The sequence below is a fragment of the Pagrus pagrus genome (genome assembly GCF_965226575.1).
Source record: "Pagrus pagrus genome assembly, chromosome: 19".
Taxonomy (NCBI): Eukaryota; Metazoa; Chordata; class Actinopteri; order Spariformes; family Sparidae; genus Pagrus; species Pagrus pagrus.
Genome location: NC_140203.1, coordinates 26,114,316 through 26,130,591, shown reverse-complemented (window position 1 = coordinate 26,130,591; position 16,276 = coordinate 26,114,316). Strand labels below are relative to the sequence as shown.

General features: G+C 39.8%; 1 protein-coding gene across 1 annotated transcript in view; it reads left to right on the top strand.

The window, feature by feature from the left end:
* The first annotated feature begins 1,661 nt into the window (after nt 1–1,661).
* Nucleotides 1,662–16,276, top strand: part of chd1 (chromodomain helicase DNA binding protein 1) — a 52,211-nt gene continuing 37,596 nt past the window's right edge. The window contains exons 1-7 of the mRNA XM_084383414.1: nt 1,662–2,060; nt 3,566–3,672; nt 8,546–8,744; nt 12,894–13,022; nt 13,170–13,366; nt 13,480–13,754; nt 14,553–14,778. Of these exons, the coding sequence (XP_084239540.1) occupies nt 3,620–3,672; nt 8,546–8,744; nt 12,894–13,022; nt 13,170–13,366; nt 13,480–13,754; nt 14,553–14,778 (1,079 nt within the window). The 5' untranslated portion in view covers nt 1,662–2,060; nt 3,566–3,619. The remainder of the gene's footprint in view (nt 2,061–3,565; nt 3,673–8,545; nt 8,745–12,893; nt 13,023–13,169; nt 13,367–13,479; nt 13,755–14,552; nt 14,779–16,276) is intronic.

The window sequence follows — 16,276 nt, the reverse complement described above, 5'->3', positions numbered from 1 at the left end:
ACATACTGCAGACTTTGTAGGTACAGGGACATCTTTAAGGTAGGAACACTCTTCTGTAACAGTGATGACAGAAACTGGGGACACTGGAAGTCAGTCACAGTTTGGAGTGCTGAGAGGTCAGTCTGTTAGGGCTAAGTATCTTTGTCGGACCCAAATACTGAGATCGGAGACAGTGGTCAGTGCCCCTTGCATGTTAGACAACTGCCATTGCAGTTCATACACTCACAAAGACACTGCACTGCTTTATGTCAATTTTCTTTATTTTAGAAATAACAGTTTAAAAAAACAATTGCATAAAATGAATTATAAACACAATATAAATTAGGTATTGTACAACATATAATATCAAAAAAATCAATGCAGATATACAAATATAAATAAGACTATTGCACAAAAAACTATATTACAGAAACCTCAGTGCAATACATAACGTGCTGACTGTGTACTGAACGTGCTGACTTGTTTGTGTCTGTGTACAACTACTCCACTTGCCTTTAATTGCCCCCCGGGGACAAATAAAGTTTTTTGAATTGAATTGAATAATGTAGACATCTATTGAAAGACTGCATGATTTACTCTAATGATGGAAAGTCCACTGAGATGTTCTTGCCCTATAGAAGATCTCAGGTAGGTTTTAAAGAGTTTGAGCCTAGCTGTGCTGACATGGAGGGACAGTAGAAGCTGATGCTGCATCGCTGGGCTTGACTGAGGTGAGCACTTGCTGCTGCATCACTGGAAGGTGCTGAGGTGGAGGTGTCAGCAGGTGGCCGAGGATCTGCAGAGGTGGGAACAAAATATTACAGAAGTGCATCTGAACAGAGGAGTATATGTGACCACTGGGTGTTACATTACATTAATAAATAAAACTGCTGATGGTGAAACCCAGGCAACAATAGCACCTAAGCCACATTATAGCCAGTGCTGGAAGAATTAATCAGATCATTTAATAAGGTAAAAGTAACTAAGTATCAGTAGCAAAATGTAGTTCAAGTATTAAAGTAAAAGTACTGGTTTGGCCCCTCCGACTGGCATACGATTATTTATGACATTATAAGATTATTAATACTGAAGCATCAATGTGTACGCAGCATTACACTGTTGTTGCTGCTAGAGTAAGTAGTAATGTAGCTTACTTAGTTACTTTCCTCCACTGATTATAACCCATGACATTCTAAACACAAACAGCAAGGTGCAGAAACACAGGTGGGAAACAGCACAAACAGACAGCACAAACAGACAGCACAATAAAAGCAGGCAGGAGTGTGTGTACCTTTATATATAGTTGGACAGGGCTTTACTACAGTCACTACCCTCACTAACTCACTAGTTACTTTCCACCTCTTACTCTCATTTCTTTTACTGCCTTTTCATTTATTTTAGATTTCTCTCTCACTGTGATAAGATACTGAATTATTTTTCTTCTTACCTGAATCCATTCACGTTAATCTATAAATACACCACTCCATCACAAAAAGAAGCCTTTCTCCTCCTTTCCCTGCAATACCCCCAGTTATAGCCTCCACGTTTCACTTCTCCTAATCGTAGCCTAACGTTAACCCTTTGGGATTTAAGTTAAACGTTGATTCCATTTGTTATGAAGAAGTATTTCTTGTCTAAAAATACCCAGCTGCCAGATGTTTGCTGCTGTTGCACTGTGTAGATGAGCACAGTCGTTACGTCACTGTCCGGGGTTTCCTAGAGAAGTGAACCTTTCGGCGTCATGGCGGAGGCCGGTTCTCGGAAGATCCTGGATTGAGATGCCAGCTTTCTACAATCGCAGTGACCGAAGAACATAAGACTTTGCTTACATCAAAAACGGGGAAGGGGATTTACTTGATTTTCGGAGGGAAAGTAAAACCAACATTGCGCCAGATTTACCGAAGTGAGTCGTTCGGGGCTGCTCTCCCTAACTGGGAGAAAGCTGGCTAGCTAGCAAGCTAGCGTAAGGTAGCGCTAGCTATCAGCGCCTGCTAACGCTAGCTCACTAGCTGAATAAAAGAAGAAAGGACCTCTGAAGTGGAAAGGCTCATTTAGACAACTGTTTTATTGGAGTTTCCCAGGTAACCTAAAACAATACTATGTATCATACAGCGTGGAGTTACTTAACTCCTAGTTCAGCGAGAAAGTCAGCTAACTTGCATGTTGATGTGGTAAAAGCCGCGAGAAGTGAGCGGCGAATGAAAACAAGATGGAAGAGGGTGAAATTAGGTTAGCTAATTCTGGTTTGTGGGGTTAAGAACGAGTTCTAACTAAGTTTCAGGCTCTTCTGTGACCCATTGCTTGCAGGGAAGTGTGCACAGTTGAATACTGTTGACTGTTGAACGTCGAGTATCGGTTTGAATTGGAAAATGGACATTCCAGCAGTTCCCTGCTGAACTAGCGCAAAGTTTTGTCATTTTGTTAGCTTCTTTGCTAGCCTCGTGCTTCCTATCATTAGCTATTGCTACTTTCCTTGACAACCCCCGTAAACGCTTGGCGATCGCTCCTCTCACTACATGTTAATTGAACCCACGTTGACGTTAAAACGGCACTATATTTATCGTTTGACCCACGTAGTCGCGACACATGTTGTAGAATTATTAAGATAACTGTTGCTCGTATTCTTGTACAAGTTTTATGATGATCAAAACCAGAACATCAGAATACTAGCATAACATAAGCGCTTGCAAACAGTTAGGCGTAGGGGACAGCCACTACACTGTAGCAATGAAGTGGCTGGCATTAATCAAGCTGTTTGTGGTAACTTATTACAGTAATGGCGCTTGTTGCGGCATTTTGTTTGCCGTTTGAATATCGAAATAAAATACTGGCTGGCGCGTTGGCTGTGTCTGCATACATTACTGCGAACGTACCCCGCCAATACAGAATGTTGGCGTCATTAGCCGGTATAAGCTAGTTGGCTTCAAGCTAAACTGCAGTCACAGTCAGACTTAGTGTTACCCGGAGTAGATGGCATCAAGGTTGACAAAAGAACGTTTACTATTATACGTTTTTGGCCATGGCTAAGATTAATGAGGTTATTTAGTGTTTAGAGTGCCCACGGAGCTTTGTGTGCATGTGGAAACACGCTACATAGGCCCGATAGGCCTCTGTGTAGAGGGAACAAATACAGTCAAGTTAGTGTAACATTAGCTACGGCCGTCCACACACCTTCGTCTGTTCTGGTTTTAACTTGCGATATTCATAAAAAAAATAATGGGTTTGGTGCGCAAGAGACTGTTACCCAATATCAAAACTAAAAAACAGCATAAATTACCAAAGAAATCTTCCCATTTGAAAAAGTGTCGTGCGAAACTGTGTTGACACTGGGTCAGTTCATTGGTTAAACTTTGATGCAGGGGCTATAGTTCGTCGGGCCGGTGTAGTGAGCTGCTAATGGGTTTTATATGAGGATTAGTAACTGTAGTGTATTCAACTGGCAAGACTGTGCCCAAAACTCATAATCAGTCCCTTTTACTGCCGGTAAGGCATCATGTTACTGGAATTTGTCAGCTTTGATGAAGGCACAGTCCTGGCATATTTCAGGCTGTGTCTCTAATGATGTTATTGTGATCTTCTCTTACAGCTTTTCCACGTGGAACAGGTTGTCAGGGGGAAGTCTCTCTTTTTTGACTTCAGCATGGCTGGACGTGGTGAAGACGAAAGTGTAAGCAACAGCAGTGGAGAATCAAGGTACATCAACCAATCGTATTTCGCCAAAGAACATCAGAGTAGTTGGGTTGATAGGGATAAAAATATTGAGTTTTTATTAAAGTCACTTTTCAGGTGATGCCCCTGATAATATAATGATGATACACTCATTTTCACATAGTAGACTGCAGCGTACTACTTTGTACCTCTTGTCTCTCATTTCTATGTCCAGGACTCAAGTTTGTTTGTATTGAATACATTGATCTCTTATAAAGTTTCTACTGATGTCTAATGGTATGGTTGTGTTTCTGCACTCATCTGTTGTTTACACTATAAAGCAGCAGTATATGCTGCATACAGGCTAGATTTTACAATTCTGGAAATTGTGGGCTGCAGTAAATAGCTCCTGATTACAGGTTAAACTGTGGAATGCCAGGTAATCCAACTCAAATGTGCACTTGCATGTATGTAATTTGCTAACACATCGCATTGCCAGATGATGCGAGATTGTGTTGTGGTAGAAGTTGTGTAGTGGGCACTCCAGCTGTGCTCAACCAATTGAATTTTTGAAATGAATGATGGGGCTGTGTTTTCTGATGCAGTGTTGCCAAAGTTTAATAATTCATTTCATTCCGTTTTTATTATTATTATAGATGAAAAGTAACTCAACAAATCAAATGTTAATGAAGGTTCTCAGTCATCCAGGTCATGGTAATTCTAAGTGCTGTATCGTAGGTAACAGTCCAGCTGCCTACGATACAGCACTTAGTAACATCAAATGTCTTTCCCTCAAACTGACCTGTTCAAGTTCAAACTGTTCTACAGCAGATTCCTGTTCTGTTGCACTTAAAAAACAGAATCACATTACAATAGAATATGAAAAACAATCCACAGAAACAAGACAACAAAACATATATATCTGCATGTACACTACAGAGGAGACGCAATAGAATGAGCAAGATGTTACATGAGTTTTTAAATCAGTGGTTGCAGGTGTGTCCTTCATTAAATGGTGTGTTTAGTTTACGTGCTTGTTTGTAGTGTATAAAAGAAGTTACTTCTCTAACATATTAGATCTCATTCCGGATTTTAGTTTGTGTGAAAAGATGACCTCATAGTTATTTTGTAAGGCAATACAGGAATAAGTATAAGTGAAATTGATAGTGATGAGTTCCACCAGTGGAGAGCAGCCTCTGTGCTGCACTGTTAGCTCTGGGGAGGGCCATCGTTGTACGAGATGTTGAGCAGGTGCAGGGTTTTGACATAGCAATGACTGAGCATGGTTATTTTCTTGATCACAGATCTTTAAGTTATGTAATGCTGTGGTGTGTGTTGGTCAGCTGGTCTCGTTTGTTACTGCTGATGGCTGCTCCGCTCTGTTAGCATTAGTCCGGGTGTAAAAAGGTAATCTCACAAAGGTAATTATTTAGTCATTAAATAAATGAAATGCTTGCAACCTCTAACCTAATATTTACACATTTATCAATTTTTGACGTTGGTGAATTGATTCTAAATCATAGGAGATAGGAATCCTATGATTTAGAATCATTCACCAATGTCAAAAATTCATTTTCTAAATGTTAATTAATAATGCAATAATATGTAATTATTAGGTGGCACTCAACTGCTAGGGATGTGCAGCACCTGGACAACATGCAGTGTGCACACACTAGAGTTATCTTGGACTTAAAAAAGGCAGAGGTTGCAAGCATTTCATTTATTTAGTGACTAAATAATTACCTTTGTGAGACTGTGACTGAACGTGAAGTAGGCCACATGTTTGTGGACAGTTTTTATACCTGGACTACTGCTAACATAGTGAAGCAGCCATCAGCAGTAAGAAATGAGACCAGCTGACAAACGCACACCATAGTATTAGGTAACTTAAAAATCTTTTTGATTCATTAAGACATTATTTCTTTGTGTAAAAAGTGTATCCGTTTGTTCTAATGATGTTGGTGGGGCACGAAGCGTTTAATGTCAGCCGTTGCATGCGCTATGATCTTATTCATCTTTTCCTGTCCTAATGTTGGTTAGGGTTACTTATCATAGTGACCCCTTCAAAGCTCATATTGTGACTCGAACCCTGGTTTGAATGATGCTTTCACCACGTCAGACAGAATTCATGGCTGCATAGCTAAACATTCAGGTGACTAATGGTTACTAATGGCTATCAACCCATATCTGTATAATTTAATTAACTTTGTGTGGGCTCCTGCTAGCATAACATACCTGATGCAGATGGGAAACAGGAGAGGAACTACGAGCTAGGCTGTCAAACTGTGTATATTCTCCGTCTGTATGTGATGTACTTTCGCTAGATGTTTTGAAAGATTGCTCGTGTTCCCGCCCTTACAAGCAGAAGACTTGTTTCACTTTTGGTGATGAGCATTGTCTGCATGGATTCTCGTGAAGTATGACCAAGCGTTTGAACGTTTGGCTCTCTCCATTATTGCCACTCAGCACTCTCTGTCTGTGCCGGCGTGTGTGAGGTAACGGACAGACAGTGAGAGCCTGCCCCGCCCCCTGCACAGATCAGGCTCCCACACAGATCTGTGTTCAGGATTGGGAATAGTTAAAATCCATCATATATGAATGCCTTAATTTTTTCAATACCGATTGCGTTGGAGCTGATTGATACCACGGTCTTTCTAAATTTAACCACGGAACCAGTTTAATACCGGGTTTCGGTACCCATCCCTAGAGTCCTCTCCTTTTCTATGCTTTATTAACAAGTGTGTGAAAGAGCAAAATGAGACAACATAAGTCTAAAGTTATAAGGGGGGGGCCTCTCCTTCCGCGCAGGTGTGTGAATTGACGTGTAGCTACATATAGCATCCATAGTGAAAAATAATATGGGCTAACTTGAAGTAAAACGCAGCCCTCTTCTCCTCTTTCGGTCCTCTCCTACCAATAAAAAAAAGCAACACTCCACCACCCTGCCTGCTAAGGAAAAGTACATTGCTCCTGCAAACACTGCTAGTTGTGTTTACAGTGATAAACTGGGGAGGCAAATTATATTTTTCCCAGGATGTGGGGTCGTGCCCAAGCTGTCCCCCAGAGATTTACACCTATGTCATTTGACAAGCAGGCTATTATTAAATGTGTGACTATCACCCCCTGGGTGACTCCTCATCTAGTTGTGGCTAGCTAGTAGTCAATTATTCTTGTAGTATTCATTAACTATTTCTAAAATTAACTTGCATCACCACAGAGTTGTATTATCAATTTCCTTGAATTAAACTACATTTTCAATGATTAAAATAACTTACATTTAAGACTATTTTTCTATGAATAATTCTGAATATTTGTCAATATCTCTGAGGGAATCTGTCGATTGTCTTTGATTGACAGCTGTCGCGCGTTATGGTGCCCCGTGCGCACAGTAGGCCAGCCTCCAGGATGAGGTAAACAGTCGGTTCATGTGGAACACTTGCAGTCTTTATATCAACACGAATATTCCAAATGGTTATTTAACAGATCTGTGTTTCCCTGCGTATTACTATCAAATGACTGTGTTTGCTGTAACGTTACAGTGTGGCACTCAGGTGAAGTTGCTGGGCAGTTTTTTTCCTTTTCTGCGAGAATGACAATCATGAATCCATGTTCAATGTTGCTCGTTTCAGTGTTGACATCTACCCAATGCCTATTGTTGTAGTCGTTGAGCTGTGAGCCGTGAGGGCTACTGCCAGCCCTATCTTTATAGATGGAGTTTGCCTTTGATAGTTATTAATAAAAAAATAAAAAGAAAAGGAGGCAGGGAGAGAGAGTGCACAGGAAAAAAACCTGACCTGTAAACTGTAATATTTTCATGTCTGTGACATAGTCTGCAGATAGACTTTGAAACTGTAGTGAAATGCTGGTATGATGTCAATATGACTGTCCACAGGTTGTTTTCAGGTGTTCTTTTGCCGAGAACCACACGTGTCTCTGAAAAAACAACAAAAAACAACACTCTGAATCACTAAATGACGTGCGTGTGAGCTGTGCTGTGCTGCTTATGCTGGCTGTGTCCGCTTGATGGTGCAGGAGGTTTTTACATTATTTAATAAGTACTTAACAAACCTTCATTCACTTTGTGATTTTTTTTTCCCCCTTTAAAATTATACAGAATATCGTTGTTTCTGTACATTTTCTGTTTATTGCCAAAAGATTTATCATCAACAGATAAGATCGAAAAAATATGAATATGTTGTGTAGCATGAAAATTAAAGTAGTTGGCTCCTTAAATTGTGTGCAGGTGCCCCTAACATTTAAGTAGGTGATTTCAAGTATGGAGTACCAGTTCTACTAGTGGAAACAAACTTGTATGAAAGGGGTGTTACGCTTCTCCAAATAATGCTATTTGACTTTTTTAAGGTCACAATTCAATTTTCCAGTTAAATATCTTTTTGCAGTACTGACGGCTATGCTGTTGTCAGAATATTACATCTGGCTTAGTAAAGATCAACAGATCATTGTTTTTGCCCTGACAACCGTCATTTAAATTTTCAAATTCTTCTTTGAAAATATGAGGGTATTTTATGACAACAGCTCTATTTTATCCTGGTGACTTTTTGCATGTTAGTGTTAGGCAAGTTCAAATAATATTCATGTCTGACATAATGTTGTATAACACATAATGTTAGACTGACCCAGGGCCTGGGTTAATAGAACGGCATGACCCAGACCTGATTGTCTGTATAAAACGTGTATCTAAAGCAGTACGGGTTCAGGGTTGGGTCTGTGGTCCTAGGGTTCGGGTGGACCCTTGAGGACCTTGTGGCTATAGCAAGTAGTAGTGGTAGTAGTAGTGGTGTTTGTGTAATTACTCTTACTTCCAGAGGGGTAGACAAAAGTTCAACACTGCTTGTCTAATCTTTTAAATACTCATGTACAAATATGTGTTTTGTGTTTTTCTCCTTCCATGCGACAGTAATTCTGATGATGAATCCGCTTCTGGATCGGGGTCACCATCAGGGTCCGGCTCAGGCTCCAGTTCCAGCTCCTCCAGCAGCAGCAGCCAATCAGGGAGCAGTGACTCAGGTAGTGGCTCAGAGTCTGGCAGCCAGTCAGATTCGGAATCCAAGGAGAAGATGGAACAGCCAAATAAGTCAAACATCGACGGAGCTGAGGTAAAGAAAAAAAAAGTATTTACAGGAAATTGGGTGGTATTTGTCACTTGAAGTGGATATGTGGTGAAAATGAAATTCTGACAAGAAATTTTTGATCATTATATGTTAACTAAAGCAGCCTTTAACTAATCAGTGTCAAATTGCTTAATACTGCTCGAAACTATTTGTCAAAATAGACCAGTTCAGAGGTCACTAATTGGTGGACTACGGACCAGACCTGGACTTATAACTGATACATTTTTGAGAATTATTAATTATGATGGAGTGTTTCTATTTTAGCTGTCGCAGCTTTTCTTGCCTTTACGACACTGGTTTAGCGGCCCACAGACCAATTGCATGTGTCATAAATCATCTCAAGTGATGCCACGCAGCCAATCAAATCAGTGCATTTGGGAAAGCAGAGACACAGAGACTCGTGCGAGTGAGGTACACATGACAAGTGACAACGGTCTGAGAATAAGTAGTCAGATAAGATGTTTATCACATGGCCTGTTCTAAAAAGAGATACGTTGACAACGAAAACTGAGCTTTTAATCAAGAATGGACTTTTACATGTTCATTCTTCCCATGGGTTCAATCTGAGTATGTCTCATACTGTATGTTCTGAGACCATGGTGGTTACTAAAAGTGGCTATGTGAAGCACCACTGAGACGAAGCAAATGTCCTCTGAGCAGACATAACCTCTGAAATCTGAATTTGATCTGAGGGCACACAAAATAAACAGAGTTCACTTGTCTCACTGAACTAGAGAAAGTGGGAGATTGGGAAATGGCTGGTTAGTTAAATGTGTTGAGATTAGGTGTAGCATGCATAGAAGTCACAGTTTGGTATGTACCTCGGTGTCACACTTCTGTGCGATTTTAGGTACAATGAGAAAACTTTCATTTCATTTTCAACTGACAGTAGTGCATTACAATTTGTTCCACCAAGTTAGGACATAAGCCATTTTATAATTACATTTAAAATGACAATAAAACAAAGGAAAAGTTAGCAAAGAAATTGTTTAAGATGAAGAAGTTGCTTTTCAAGACAATAACAAAAGCAAGCAAGAAATAATTCTAAATGATAAAGAGGTTATGTATCTAATTTATTGAAAATTCACATTAAACAGTAATGATTTAAGCCCTGTTTTAAAGGAATAGTTCACTCTAAAACAAAATTCAGTCATTATCGACTCACCCACATGCTGATGAGAAGTCCGGTGTAGTTTCTTATTCCTCAAAGTGCAGCTGGAGACCCGCGGGGGGGTACCCTCCAGCAACAACAATCCATATAACGAGCGTAAGCGGCGCCCGAGAGGAAAAGGTCCATAAAACTACACAAAAACTTTGTAATATTCCTCCATACTGCTCGTCCGCTGCAATCCAAGTGTCCTGAAGTGGCGACATTCAGAGTTTACTCGAAACGACGTCATTTAGTACATTATTCTAGCCTAAACAGTCACTATGCTACATCTGCCTGGAGGCACGCTCCGCGTTCACGCGAGTCTCCCTCACAGCGTTTGCACTACGGAAGCTGCGCCGGACAAGATGAACGAGAGTCGCGATAGATACACACCGGTATTTACTTCCTGCTGTGAACTAGGGGTGTTCCAACAAGGGTACCTCACGATTCGATTCGATTTCGATTATGGGAGCTTCGATTCGATTATTGGCCACGATTCTTCGATTATTGCAATTTTTAATGCTTTTTTCCATACAATATTGATTTTGTCTTCATCTGTGGCTATATTTGTAAATAAATAGCCTATCAATTAACTCAGTTCCTCTAAAACTACACTCATAAAGTAAATAACAAGGTTTTTTGAACATTTGAATTGTATTTTTCAAAGACACAAAATATTTTATTTTATGACTATGTAAACATTTGGAAAGCTCCACTTGCAGGAGAGCCCCTTCTATTGGCGGAAAACACTGAAAACAGTCAAGCCCTGGATTTAATGAGGCGTAAACATGTGACGTGACGTGGCGTGAAGCACGAGGTTGGGCAGTGATCAGTGACAACAAAGTTGTCTTCAAAATAAGAGCAACTTCAGGACACTTGGATTGCAGCAGACAAGCAGTATGGAGGAATATTACAAAGTTTTTGTGTAGTTTTATGGACCTTTTCCTCTCGGGCACAATTGACGCTCATTATATGGATTATTGTTGCTGGAGAATACCCTCACGGGTCTCCAGCTGCACTTTGAGGAATAAGAAACTATGCCGGACTTCTCACCAGCATCATCAGGGCCCTGACAGTCCTCTGATCGGACTGGACATTAGAACTATCATTCTGATTAATAGGGGATGGGGTGTCGGTGGGTGAAATAATTCGTCTTTGATGAGGAACATACAATGTAAACTGTCCTAAGATTTCATTGTCCTTTAATGCCCAACAACATGTAAAAGTAGAGTAGGAATCAAAGACATAATACACAAGTAAGACTAAGAATTGTTAGTTAGTAGGGGAGAGGGGTTATCCTCTTGATCCGTTTCCCGAGACAGGGACACGGTCGAACAAAATTACATGTTTTATTTCCTCACATTCTGTGAGTGTAGCAGACAGCAGCAGCAGGGCAGGGCCAGGAGGGCTACTGTGACTACATACCATATTAGCATCACAGTGGACCTTTTTGCTCACTTAATGGGCCATAGTCCAACAGGTCTCCCAGCCCCCACAAGGTGCATTGTCACACAGAGAGCAAGAGCTTTGCATACTGTGCTGAATACAAACACGTCATATGAAAGGAGAAACGACTGTAGCTGCAGTTTCGCTTGTGAATTAGCAATAACGCAACACAGTAGGTACATCCCCAATTCCCTTATTTGTCGTTTCCTCGCTCCTTGGTCCTTGCTTGAACAGGAAGTCATTCCTGTTCGCCATCTTGCAGGCTTTCCCAATGCTCTTATTTGTGCTTAGATCTAAAAATCTAGAAGTAGTTCAATAAACAGAATCTTGGTTTGCTTGAAAATTAATAATCAGGATATCAGTAGGTGCATCATATCCCAACATGTCCAGTAAGTGATGATAAGTGAAAATTGCAAGAATGAAATAGGAACTGAACTCTTACAAACCGCAAAACCAGATCATTACAGATCCAGCTGTCAGTTTCTCCAGGGAAAGTGAAAGTGAAACTGATGTTGATCTACATGACGCTTCAGAGGAAAGGACGTCATATTTCTCTTAATACTTCATCGTTTCCTTGCGCCTTTCCACAAATCCTTGGTGGGAGAGACTAAGACACAAAGAAAAGATGCAAGTGAGGGAAAAATGGATGCAATTTAAGGGAACTGGGATGTACCTAGTGTCTTCTTCTTTGTCGTCTTTTTCCTCTTCTTCTGCGTTTGTTATTTAATGGTTGTTTGAAAACAGTTTTAGCCGCATTAGTACCATTTACTGGATTGCAGTGTGGATCAGAAAAGTTAGAATCTCACTCATGCTCTCGCCATTTGACAGTCTTACGTATTTGCCATATGACTGCGCGCGTCGAACCTTAACGTCCATGGCAAGTTGGTTAGGGACGGATATGTGTACTGTTACATCTCTAGTCGAGAGGGTTGGTTGAGACTGTTAAGATGTGGGGGAAAAAAGAAGCGTTTAAAAAAGAAAGTTGAAATGCAACTTACAATACTTATTTTTTTTTTTTTTAAGTTGAGCATTATTTTTAAGAGGCACATTTTTCAAAACCTCTGTTATGTATTTTGTATTGAAAAGCAGCCAGTTTCACTTGAAATTATAAAATTAATTTATTATTTGAGTACTTACTTGTAATCCCTTCAGTTCAGTGTGAAAATAGTTGAAATATTAAGGAATTGTACCTTACTTTGACAGGCAGTTGTTTACTACATTCAGACGTTGATACAACTACTAGGCTTCTTCACTGCGCTGTATATGGCACTGAATCATAATGCAAGTTATTATTATGATATTCTGGACATTCGCTTGGGAAGATTTTCTCTGGACCTCCTTTGAATTCTAGTTGAATACCCCATGGACTAGATAAAACATTTCCTGGCATTCCTGCTGCAGAAGTGGCACAATTGCAGATATTTGCTTTTGGCACAGTTATTTTTGGGTGTTTTAATACAGTGGTTAACTCTTGTCATGTGATAGCTTTATATAATGTTACCATATTTTTCGCTTACCTTGCTCTGCACTTATTGCAGTTCTGGAAGTCTAACCCAAGCATCCTAGCAGTGCAAAGATCTGCTATGCTCAGGAAACAACAGCTGCAGCAACAGCAGCAGCAGCAGCAGCAGCAGAGACAAAGCTCGTCAAACAGTGGATCTGATGAGGTTTGTTTCAAACAGATCCCCAATACACTTTTCCTGTGTTGTTTGACTGGAAACTGATTAATGCCATTAATGAATGCTATATCTGTGATTGTAGGTGCACTATCTGGTGATTCATGAGATTCTTTCTTTGATAATAATCTTTTCCAGGACTCATCGAGTAGTGATGAATCTGACTCATCGAGTGGTTCCAAAAGAAGAAGAAATTCAGGCTCCTCTGACTCTGGATCGGGTTCTGGATCTGGTAGTGGTTCTGGATCAGACTCATCAGCAGAGGGCAACAGTGATGAAACAGCATCAGACTATGAACCCAGTCACAAAATCAAAAGCAGAAAGCCCCCAACCAAGTAAGTGGACAACTGCCAAACTATTTCCCTTAGCAGTGGTCACTCCCATCAGCCATTTATGTATTGATCATTATCATTGATCAATTTCCTTCTCATCTCTTGTCATATGTCAGGATGAATTTTCGGAATGGGAAGAAAAGCAGCACCCAGAGGAAGAAAGTCCAAAAGGGTTCTTCTTCTGAGGATGAGGATGACAACTACAAGAAGGTGGCGTCTGCTGGACCACGGCGGCAAGCCACAGTCAACATCAGCTATAAGGAGGATGAGGAACTGAAGACTGACTCAGATGATCTGGTGGAAGTTCTGGGTGAAGATGTCCCTCAGCCTGAGGAAGATGAGTTTGAAACACTGGAGAGAGTAATGGATAGCAGGATAGGAAGGAAAAGAGGTAATCAGTACTAAGATTGATGTCATCCATTCTGATATAACTGCCACTATAGACAGGAATTTAGCCAGGTATGGAATTCAGGATCATCATCAAATTTTAAGAGTAGAGGGATAACAGGATGGTGGCTTACACCTTACAGGGTAACTCCAACGATTTTCCACATTAAAGTATTTTTACAGATTTTGAGGAGTACTACTGCTTATGTGAAAAAAGTAGTATAAAGCCTTTTGTGGCCCTAGAGGACACTGAATGTACTCTGAGAAATTGCCTCCAGTGATGTCTCTTAGTGTCTAAATTGCACTGTGGGTAAGGCAGGTGGCAGGTTTAGGAAAGCAGTCCACTGGTCTAGCATTGTACTCTTGTACATGTTAATGTTGGACTCATTATGGACAGTATAAAAACAAATCAATACAGCAAACAAAGTTAATAAAGCAGAGCCAGAGATATCACCTTTTTGACACCTTTGTGACATTCTTCTTCCTTTTAAAAAAAAAAAAAAAAAAAGTCTACGTTAACCATGACTTAGCCACAGAGTGACATCAGTGGAGGCAATTTATCAGGTTACATGCAGCTTGTGCTGGAGCCACAAAAGGCTTTATTTATACTACTTTTTTCACATATGCAGTATCACGCCACAAGACCTGTAAACACACTTAAATGTGTACAATTGGTGGCGTTGCGCTTAAGGCAAAAACAGCTTGAACCGCTGTTCAACTGGTTCACATTCCAAACAAAGCCCTGTTAAGTGTTAATAAATACATTTGTTACACACTATTCCTTTATTCTTTTCTCTAACAGCAACAGGAAGTGCAACCACTGTATATGCTGTAGAAGCAGACGGGGACCCCAATAACAACTTCAATTCCAATAAAGAGGCGGGTGAGATCCAGTATTTGATAAAGTGGAAGAATTGGGCCCATATCCACAACACTTGGGAGACAGAAGAGACGCTTAAGTTACAGAATGTCAAGGGCATGAAGAAACTGGACAATTTCAAGAAAAAGGACACGGAGAAAAAGAGATGGTGAGAACTTGTAAAATAGACAGATGCATAAAAGTGCTGTGAAAACTTGTCACCTTAATTTGGTTTCCCTAATTGGGTCCTGATGATGTACTGATGATGCAAGATGACATTTGCCATCACTGTTAACTTTCAGCCTCTAAAATTTCATGTTTACTCCTCTTGGTTTTTTAAAAAGACAGTGTGAACATGATAAGGACCAGAATTAAAAAATCAAGTGTATAATTTTTTTCCCTTGGCTTGGAACACATCAACCAAACTACAGGTACAACCATTCTTGACTGCTTCGACTTAAATAATTGTTAAAGTAATCTGTCAAAATAGCCATGTTTAAGGAAAAAACCAATGAAATTCAGTGGAACCTGTATGTTCAGTATGAATGCCAGTGTAAGCCACTGACATAACTGCCATCCCACAAGACCCTACGGAACTTTAAAACTTAACTTTAAAATTGCCCTCAGCTACCCTTGAGCCCATGTGATTAATGAAGTTTTTGGCCGCCTTCATTAATTAGAATTGGAACAAAAATGGCACTTAGCAGAGCGCATACCTCCACCAAGGCCCAATAGTCCCCTCATCTGCATCAAATCGTACACACTCTTAATATCAGCTACCGAGATATGATATAATATTAATTTTTAAAAAAAATTTCAAGACATGCATTATTCCCTAAGATATTAACAAAAATGTGGAAAAATGCCCTAGCTCACAATGTTGAAGAAAGTGGGAAAAAAAATTCTAAATATGTCCCTTTATCCGGATCCGTACAAAAAGTTAATGGGGTCTATTCTGTGCCCAGACCCAGATGTTTCCTGTCAATCCGTTCTCTATATGTGTAGTGAAAACATAATCCCCTTGGTGGAGGTAATTAGTGCTGTCATATCAGCACTAATATAGACTTTCACTCCACAATTATCATGGCCATAAGAATTCTGAATAACAATATTATTATAATATGTACTCTCAATACGGGTAAAGTGTCTTTCTTTCTTCCATCATCTCTTTGGACATGATTTTGTGCAGCAGTAGTAGCCACATTCTGTGGGAGTAGCTAGCTAGTTACTGCATCTTTTGCTTCTTTTTTTTTCTTTTTTTTACCATTTTACCAGCTCTAAGGTCCATTACTAGAATGGAAATAATTTATACAATATTATCATATCGTTATCATCAATTTTTCATTTTTGAATATCAGTTATTGCCAATACCAATATACTGTGACATGCCTAATTAAATTCAATGGTCAACTATTGTGTCTTTTGAGCAATAAAAAAAACGAGATGTCTCATCTATTTTAGTGGGACCATTGCACTTGTAATGAGACATTAAAGGTATATTCTGGATTATCTTCTGCTGCACTGTCAACGAAAACAATTTCATGGACTTTACAGTGGTTAAAACTGGTTATCTTCTAAAAAATGAATTTGCCAAATATAAAATTTCATATACTACCTTTTTGAAAAACAAGTGCAGTGGCCTCTTGGCATTGAAGCCTTTTTGAGAA